Here is a 10,525-nt window from a genome sequence, read left to right as displayed (position 1 = left end):
CATCGTAGTGATTTTCAATCATTTTCAATGAGGAGGCCAATGAGTAATATCGCGCCTGGCGGGATGCCTGTCAGTGTGCCTCCTCATTATTCTTTGTTTTCAATGCTAATGCTCTTTGGACTTCATTATAAATTTAACATTCTTGTGATTTTGAACGTATCTTTACTTTGACACTGACAGACAGCTGACTGTCAATAGTGTCAATGTCAACTGTCAAATATTTCACATAACGTTTCGATTTCTGCAGTTTTCAATTTCTGGTTATTTTTTAAAATTACTTGATCAAGTATTTTTAGAGTATTTACTTTCTTTATGAACAGTTATTACTAAAATTATATAAAAATTTAGAAGTGAGACATAATTTGATTTCATTTGTTATAGCATTCTAACATTTTTATATTTCCAATATCAAAACTTGCGTACAACGAAAACAAAACATTACTTAGCTTGATGTGGCTTAGTATATCCCTTTCTTCTGACTATGAAATATGTAAAAAAAACTTTATTATTAGTACCGAATAAATCAGCTAATAACTAAAACTAAATTGAATGAAAACTGGTTTCAGTCACCATTTGTGACTGTACTAAGTTCTAATTATTAGTGTCACCAGACAGACGTCAAAAGCCGGGTAGCCAATACATAACATCTCCAACTCCAATACTCGGTTTGACCTTCTCAAGGTGACCGATACCGCGGGCCAGTTCAGTCGCGCTCAGTCAAGAGACCGTCTCGGCCGCACGATTTGAAATTAAATATTCAAGATGAGCGTACAGTCGGATCACGATAAGCGTAAGCAGATCTCCGTGAGGGGGATCGTGGCAGTGGAGAATGTGACGGAGGTGAAGAAGGCTTTCAACCGTCATGTCCACTACACCCTGGTGAAAGACCGCAATGTGGCGACGCCGAGGGACTACTACTTCGCGCTGGCGCACACCGTGCGGGACCACCTCGTCTCCCGTTGGATCCGCACGCAGCAGTATTACTATGAGAAGGACCCCAAGGTAATTTTATTGATATCTGCTAAGTCATGATGTTTTGCTTACTGTCCAAGGTAGACAAAATTGATGTAAAAGCTACCCACAATTTAGTCAATTGACAATTACACATATAGAATAGTCACTTGTATGTGTAGGGTTTTTGTAATAAAGTATTTTTCAGGGGATAGTTAATAATAAAAAGAGTTTTTCATTTTATATAAAAGAAATTTGATTAAAATTAAACTAGCACCTGCTACAGTTGTGTCTTCATGTAAATTGATTACTATGATAAGATAAAATACACTTTTCTAAATCAAATATTTATTAATATAGTTTGAGTTCACTTAAAGTTGGTCTTGAATATGAATGCTAGTTCATTATAATTTTAAGAAACAAATCAATGCTTTAAGAACCTATATCTAAACTATGGCTACTTGCAACTCCTGTAAGTGTTGTTCACAATCAAATTTTAAACTAAATCTTTCTTCGTGTGTTGGATTTTAAACATCTTCTAAAACAATTGAAATGAGATTCTGCTACTGTAATTTTTAGGAAACTTAGTAGCTTGACACTACATATCTGTAATGTATAGGCTACATGTGTATAATAAGTATGTAAGCAGTATTGGTTACTATCAGGCTATGCATATGTTTGTTTGCCACCAATGTAGTATACAACTGTACTTCTTTACACAACTCAAAAATATTTAATCAAATAATTTTCTTTATACACATTGAAACACTACCATTGCTCTATTTTGTTTACCGTGATATTCTTAACTACAACCCTAAAATCCCCTACAGCGTGTATACTACCTCTCGCTGGAGTACTACATGGGCCGCTCACTCCAAAACACCATGATCAACCTGGGCATCCAAGGCACCGTGGACGAGGCCCTGTACCAGCTCGGCCTGGACATTGAAGAGTTGGAAGAGCTGGAGGAAGACGCTGGCCTCGGTAATGGAGGCCTGGGCAGGCTGGCTGCCTGCTTCTTGGACTCCATGGCTACACTTGGCTTGGCTGCTTATGGCTATGGTAAGTCAAATATTTTTAAATTTTGTTTTATTGAGTTTTGAGTTTGTTTGGAATTACTCAAAATGTCTCTGGAGTTTCTAAAAAATCGAACTTCTAATGAAAAGTGTTTCAGTTTATTGGGTTTAATGGTTAGGGTCTTGCATGTTTTCATAGGATGTGACTAGCTCAGTACTGGGACAAGTGGAGAATTAGACGAGAGGGCTATGCTCAGCATGGGGTGATAAACGGTCAATATGATGATGATGATTTCGGTTATGGTGTGGTGTTCACTGTTCAGTAAGCATGATAGTTTTAAATCAAAGCAGATTAGATTACGATATTTACGATGTACAATTACGATATACAATTGTAAATAAGTTTTGCTTATTGCATTATTTCCTATTTACACTGGTCAAAAAGAGAAATAAAAAAACAAAGTGTGATGTAAAGCTGCATTTTTGGTATGTTATTTGGGGTCCTTGGGGGAATGTAGGACTATATTTTGCAAGCAAAAAAATGGTGTGCTAACTTCGCAATTTAAAAAAAAAGTAAAAAAATCTGACTTTTTTTGGTTTTTGCCGTTTTTTTTAAAAACCATGCATTTTTGGTCAAAAGTTGCTGTGTAATGTTGAAAGCGCATTGAATTCCAAACAGTTTGACATCTTTTTTATCAATGTCTGTCAAATATTTTTTGAGATATGAAGCGTCAAAAAAAGAGCATTTTTCACCTTTCTATGAAAATATTCGTTTTGCTAATATTTTGAGACAGATATCAGCAAAACAACTCAGGCTATTTCATAAATTGTAAAATAAAAATGAAGAATATTTCACTAGCTTTCATTTAAGACCAAAAGAGTGCCAGTTATTTAAAAAAATAGGATTAGTCTAGTATAACTGGATCAGAAATAATCGGTGGATGGTAATGGCCAAATGGGATAGTTTACATATATTTACAGGAGGCGTAGCGGAGAACGAATTATTATTATTTGGGGGCTGTTCAAGTATTACTCAGACACATATTTGCGTATATCATATCAACATTTATTTAGTAAGTTAAGTTTACGGTCAGAAAGACTTCAGTATCGCCGCTTGGCGGAAAAAAAAAATTACGAGTAGAAAACCCTCATTAATTGAATCAGATTGTTCCGAAATTGTTCTTGTACGGACTGGTTTTTAAAGCATATCACTGAGGGTCAATAACATCGATGCAATCTCACGAGCGTTGTCGTGGACGTGCCCGAATCATAGTATTCTCCGTTTAACGAAATATCAGTACATAGTACGTGTTGTATTGCACGCGCAGGTCTCTCACCGCCGCGCAGGTGTAGTCGGACTATAACTCGACAGTATACACGCTTGTACAAACACTGAGGAACAGCTGTCTTTTTACGCTGTCACTACATTTGGCGAATCTTCTAGCCAACATGATGTTTGCCCTAACTGCGGTGGCTCGCCTCTGCCTTTCTATGTCCTCCTGGTCTTTTAAACTGGACAACAAGATGTGGCCAAGATATTTGACTTCGTGTACTCTCCGAAATTGAACTCCATCAAGCAAAAGAGGTGGTACATGTGTGGGCATATGTGCTGCCTCCATGAGCATAAATTCAGACTTGTCCGGATTTTATCTCATGTTATGCTGGCTGGCGTATCTCTCGCATTCTGCAAGTAACTTACGCATGATGAGTGCTCCCACAGATGGTGCTAGTAGGACCATATCGTCTGCATATGCGATGTGATTTATCATTTGCCCATTGATGGAGCAGCCAACCTCGGTACTGGTCAAAGCCTGCGACAGCCCATCCATGTACAATTGTACACGCTGTAGAGAGCCGGAGACATACTGCCTCCTTGTCTCACGCCACAGTTTAGCCCGCTGGCTGTGGACAGAGTTGACTTCCATCTTACTACGTTTTTCTGCTGGGAATACCACTTCTTCAGTAGTAGTACCTTAATAATTGGCGTGGGCGCTTTCCGTTCCCGTAGTTTATTCCACAGCAATTGGTGGTCAAATACAACTCAAGTGGACTTTCTATCACTACAGGAGTTGTGCCATCAAGATGCAGAACCAGGACCCTCAAAAAGGAAAAAGTAAAATGTAACTAATTCTGTTTTATTTTTCTAATTTACTAAACTTCAAAATTTTACTGTATTTTATTTCTTCATTAGTAATAGTCAAATCGATGCAAAGTTAGTTTAGACAATTTTTTAAGATAAACGGATATCAAAGAAAGTAAGATCGAATAGATAGCACTTTCAACCTAAAACTTTTAGCGTAAACTATTTTACCTTAACCAATCTACTAGACTCTTGGCTTCTCTATTTATAGATTTTTTTTTGTTTACCAAAGTAACTATTCGTCTTACTGACCTTTATTTGCACTAAAACTAAAGCAAAATAAATTTTATAAAATGTTATATTGCAATATATATCATATCATGAAGTATTTTGCAGATATTTGTCTAAAAATATTGGCAAAACGCTACATTATTTTTTTTTCTTGTATGCATAATTTTTTTTGTAACTAATTTACATTGTCTCTAATAATTACTTGAATAGACTTAAAGATTTCAAATCTTGATTATCAAATTGTTAGTCATAGGAAACATCTGCATAAAGATAAAAATACGACATCGAAATGTTTACTAAAACATGATGTAGGCACGGAATTGGTGGGTGCACGCACGGCCGAGAAAATTGATTCAGTAGCAGTTAGCGGTTCACTTTACATTTGACATCTCTTAGCATTATATTAGTATGTGTCAAGCAAATGTACTTGAACCGCAAATTGCTAAGGAATCAATTTCCTCGACCGTACAATAGTAAAATAGTCAACATTCATATAAACTAATTGAGGCGGTTGATAACGGCCGTTGGCGCGCCGCCAATTTAATAGTGTTTCGCCAAACTGAGCCTGAACATCTGTAGAAGTGCGATGTCGCAGTCACGCTAATGCATCCTTTCGATTCCTTGTTTACAGTTGCAACTAATATAACGAATTATTTATTTGTAACACTTTCGCGTTTTGTTCACATTTTTAAAGTCACTCAAAAGTCGAACACGATAATAGTTATTTGTTTTTGTTTTACAAGGGGGCAAAGTTGTTTAACCGCACGTGCCAATATTGATACCCGAATCCAGTTCAAACAGTGGAATCTTGAACGTTGCGAGGGTTTCAAGCCACGAAGGTTAAACAAACTTTGCCACCGAGTGAAACACAAAATTTTTCACGAACACGAACAAAATACTGAAGAGCATAAAACATTAAACAAATACAAATCCAGTAACTCGTTCTGTAATTCCGTACCTAGTACCTACGCAACGTACACGTATTGCGAATCTGTATATAGGGTATATAAACTCGCCTCATTCGGTGACACGCCTAATTCGGTGATACAAGCTTTGAGGCACTATTCCGAAAGACGATTTTTGGTTGTTTCACCGAATTAGGCGTGTCACCGAATGAGGCAAGTTTACCCTAGGCATGACATACCTAATGTTTAACTATTTTTAAAATACGAACGATCATATATAGTATAATGGTAGACATACTGATAAATATTTTTTATATGCAGCAATTGAAGTAATCTTAATCGTGATCGTCATGTATAAATAACATTTAATCACATAAATGGATATAATTATGGCAAAAAACACAATTGATGCACATGCACACCATTTTTATCGCAAGGCGATAGGCACAATTCTTTATACTTTATCGGTATGTTTTTTAAAGTATGTAAGTTATCAGATCTTTACGCGTTCTTAACACGCGTGATACTTGTATCTCGAGTAATGACAATTTGTGAGTCTTCCATGTTACTATCGTGTAACTTTAATGTGACTTCTTGACTACGCACCTGCGTGCTGCAGAGACGTAAAGTGATAACGAGTTGGTGGACACTATGGATAATCATTTACTTCTCATCTGATCCTAGTTTGACCCCCACTCCCCAAGGTTTCAGTGAGAAATGATGGAATAGGTACTTACTTTAGTTTTGCGTCCAGCTATATACTTACTTACGACAGAAAATACTGATAAATAAAGTTTTCAATTATACTGAATTATTTATATTTTTATTAGATATTCCCCGTTATAGAACAAACTACCACTTTAAGATGGACGCCATGAAGTTGAAAACGTTGGCCTTATTAACAAAAGTTGTATCGAAACCGAAAATTAGGTTTTACTGTAGGTAGTTTCGTTAGATTATTTCGGCCGGACACTACTAATTATTTATTTCTTTTAATGATTAGGCAAATAGCATCTATGTATTCTATGTACAAATATATGTAGCAACCACAGAACTAAATCAAGATAGAAGGAAAAAGTGTATCTACTTCGCGTGCGAAAAAGTTAAATAGCGAGCAACATTGTTCGCCGCGCAAGTCAGTCTGCTCCCGACCGCTGCCCGCGAGTGACATACAGTGAAAAATACAAAATGGGTCGGTATTCGATAATTAACTGTTCAAACACCACCAATAAAAGCAAGGGTGTTAAACAAAGTGTTTCCTATCATCGGTAAGTAAGTACCATTTGTCCTAAAATATTTTTTATTAAATAAAAAACACGATTTTCCTATTTTTATCATCAAAACATTAGCTGACGTACGGCCGTCAAACTAGTTTTCCATTGCGGCTTTAATTTGACGAGTCCGACTTGGCGTGCGTTTAAGACAAGCGATATAAAAATAGGCTATTCAAACTGTCGAGACAAAGTGAAGGTAGATTTGTTATTTTGTCCGTCGAACTCACGTCGAACTTAAGAATAGTGGTGCACCACGGAACTATATTGTCATGTATGCTGCGATTTCCTTATTCGATTTAAATCGATTTTGCGAAGCAGTGGAAATTATAATTATGTTTTTATATTGTTATGAAACTATACATATAAAGTACGAGTGAAAAGAAAATTTTACTTTAAAATAGGTTACAGTTACGGTATTAACGTTGAATTTGTGGTCGGCAGAAAAACAACTACAAACATAATACGCTCTATATTTATTATGAATAAAAATAACTCTAAAAATGTGTTAATGGTTAATTATATTTATATATTACTAAAAGTTGTAACAAATAACATGAGGATAATGCTGTGAGTACATGGTCGATTTCCTTAAAAATATTACGAAATATTAACTATTATTAATACTACTAAAATCTTTGTTCCTGGCCTTAGGCAAATTATATACCTACTAGTGAATTGTTTGTCATCACACGAATACAGGTATATACTTACTTCATTTCACAACGAAGATGAACATCCGATATTTTTAACTTCGGCGGGCATCCCGCACGCAACCTCCACAATCGATCGAATGGGTTACGCGGCGACAACGTTCCCATCACTAAAGTACACTCGTGACGTCATAGGCTCGACACAAAACGTTACACGCTCGGTTTCGCTGTTAATCGCCGAGCATTTTCCTTCTATCTTGATTTAGTTCTGTGGTAGCAACAAAAACATCTACCAACGTAGGTAATGAAGCATACGAAAACATGCCACTAAAAATGACTAACCGCTTGACCAAACGCTCCGTTGTTGGGTGTTCACCACAGTCCTCACACTATAGGTATACAGAAGTAATTTACGGTAAAATTATCCCACAGGTATAAGGTACGAGTACGGTATCTTCGCTCAGAAGATCGAAAACGGCGAGCAGCAAGAAGAGCCCGATGACTGGCTCCGCTACGGCAACCCGTGGGAGAAGGCTCGCCCAGAGTACATGCTGCCCGTTAACTTCTACGGACGGGTCGTCGACACCCCGCAGGGCAAGAAGTGGGTCGACACACAGGTAGGTCGACGACTGGTCGCCATGGGAACCCGTGGGAGAAGGCTCGCAACGAGTTCATGCTGCCCGTCAACTTCTACGGACGCGTCGTCGACACCCCGCAGGGCAAGAAGTGGGTCGACACACAGGTAGGTCGACGACTGGTCGCCATGGCAACCCGTGGGAGAAGGCGCGCCCACAGTTCATGCTCCCCGTTAACTTCTACGGACGGGTCGTCGACATCCCGCAGGGCAAGAAGTGGGTCGACACACAGGTAGGTCGACGGTAGGTCGACGACTGGTCGCCATGGGAACCCGTGGGAGAAGGCTCGCAACGAGTTCATGCTGCCCGTCAACTTCTACGGACGCGTCGTCGACACCCCGCAGGGCAAGAAGTGGGTCGACACACAGGTAGGTCGACGACTGGTCGCCATGGCAACCCGTGGGAGAAGGCGCGCCCACAGTTCATGCTCCCCGTTAACTTCTACGGACGGGTCGTCGACATCCCGCAGGGCAAGAAGTGGGTCGACACACAGGTAGGTCGACGACTGGTCGCCATGGCAACCCGTGGGAGAAGGCTCGCAACGAGTTCATGCTGCCCGTCGACTTCTACGGACGCGTCGTCGACACCCCGCAGGGCAAGAAGTGGGTCGACACACAGGTAGGTCGACGACTGGTTGCCATGGCGACCCGTGGGAGAAGGCTCGCAACGAGTTCATGCTGCCCGTCGACTTCTACGGAAGGCTGCACAATCCTGCCTCAATGTTATCAACCTTGACCACGTACTCAGTCCAAATGTTACTTAAAATACTACAAGTACTAACAAAATACAATTCTAAGCCAAAACTAGTCCATAATATTAATAAAAAAAACTACTGAACATTGCATCCTACGCAAACTTCTCATTCTAGAGGACGTCCCGACCTTCAAACGTTAAAGAAATTTCGCACTAAACAGACAAGCGGAACGTCTATTTTTAACCGACTTCAAAAAAGGAGGAGGTTCTCAATTCGACTGAATGTTTTATTTTTTTATTTTTTTGTATGTATGTTACTCGATATCTCCGAGAATCGTGGACCGATTTTCAAAATTTTTTTTTTTGATCGAACGGGTATAACCCCGAGATGGTCCCATTGACACCAAGTCGGGGTCTGATGATGGGATCTTGGAGAAATCGAGGGAACTCTTCAAATGTTATAGGCACATGTAATGTTTTTAGTGTATTTTTCAAAAGTACACCAGTATTTACGCCTGATGGTAATAATTTTATGTGGCTGAGCTGATGATGGAAGGTCAACTCCTCAATGGTTAGGAGTTAAAGGATAATTCTTTCACTACTGTACATATATTCGGACCGATACATATAATATCACTAGGAATCACTAAAAATCAACAAATAAATAAACTTTTTAACAAAAAATAAAACTGCCTTCAAAAATAAGCGCATTACAAAACACGGAGAAACTAAAAAGCAAAAAATAATAAACCTTTGAATTCAGATTTCTTATCGGATTGCAATAATTTAAACATCCAAATTATAAACAAATCAATTATTTTTGGAGTCGGGGCCAGCCTGGGTGGAGCAAACAGGAAATAACAAGGCGACGAACAGGTCTGGTACCGACTACAAAAATAATTGATTTGTTTATAATTTGGATGTTTAGATTATTGCAATCCGATAAGAAATCTGAATTCAAAGGTTTATTATTTTTTGCTTTTTAGTTTCTCCGTGTTTTGTAATGCGCTTATTTTTACGAGAAGCCATCGACCTCAGCGTGGTTGAGTGATGATAAGATGCCGCTGTCGTGAAGCGACAGTGGTCAGTGAAATGAGATAAGTTATCTATGCCTTACTTATATTAGAGGAAATGTCGCGTTACTGTTTATATCGGATATTATTGATCTTTAATTACGTATGAATGAATGTAAATAAGGTCAATATTATATCGTCTTCCGGGGTTAAGGTGACTTTAATGCTTTCATGAAACATGTTTAATAGGGATTACTCTATGAATTCTAATGAATGACTTTTATTGGTTGAATGAATGTGTTCTTAAAGTTTGCAATAGAAGCTATTTAGCTAAAGAAATATCGTACACAGTACACACCAAGGTAACTGTTTAATTTTAATCGACAATAAAATTGTCAAACTCAATCTGGTAGGCGAGCATAGTCGCGCCACACCTCGGACACTGGCGATCAAATATATGAAAGAGGCGCGTTCCTAGCACACAGTATAAGCTCGTGTAGGTGAACGCGTACTATGCTCGTATAAGTGAAATATGACAGGTCGACTGTTCGCGTTTTTGACAGGCGGTAACTGTGAGGTAACCGAGAGGGGATGGGAGGCACTTTCAGCGGGGAGCGGGAGTGGCCATACTGTACGATAGTACTCTTTATTATACTGTGGTCGCGCGGTAAATGATGGCCAGATGTTTTTTCATTTATCTCGCGACCATACTTGCCTGCCTGCAGGTGGCAATTTTATTAAATTAAACAATGTATTGTCCAGGAATTAACCTATAAATACCGAATTTCGCAGTAAATTATAAACAAAATTAGACATTTTTGGCAATTATTCGCAATAAAAATCGATAAGTTTTTAATTGCATCTGAAATCCGCCGGCAAACGTCATGCACGAAACGGAAGCCTTCAAGTACGTAATAATATCTTTCTTATAATTAGATAATTTAGGTACGTTATCATAAAGATTATTAGGTATTGAACTATGGATTCTCGTAAATGTCGTGAAACAATTTTAACGGA

At 38.5% G+C, this 10,525-nt stretch overlaps 1 protein-coding gene across 1 annotated transcript in view; it reads left to right on the top strand.

The window, feature by feature from the left end:
- The first annotated feature begins 548 nt into the window (after nt 1-548).
- The window catches only part of LOC125227019 (glycogen phosphorylase), a 30,587-nt gene continuing 20,610 nt past the window's right edge, over nt 549-10,525 (top strand). The window contains exons 1-3 of the mRNA XM_048131213.1: nt 549-1,002; nt 1,782-2,013; nt 7,600-7,784. Coding sequence (XP_047987170.1) covers nt 763-1,002; nt 1,782-2,013; nt 7,600-7,784 — 657 coding nt within the window. The 5' untranslated portion in view covers nt 549-762. The remainder of the gene's footprint in view (nt 1,003-1,781; nt 2,014-7,599; nt 7,785-10,525) is intronic.

This window comes from Leguminivora glycinivorella, chromosome 1, assembly GCF_023078275.1.
Source record: "Leguminivora glycinivorella isolate SPB_JAAS2020 chromosome 1, LegGlyc_1.1, whole genome shotgun sequence".
Taxonomy (NCBI): domain Eukaryota; kingdom Metazoa; phylum Arthropoda; class Insecta; order Lepidoptera; family Tortricidae; genus Leguminivora; species Leguminivora glycinivorella.
The sequence above is the reverse complement of the archived record's forward strand: the minus strand, read 5'-3'. Positions and strand labels throughout refer to the sequence as shown.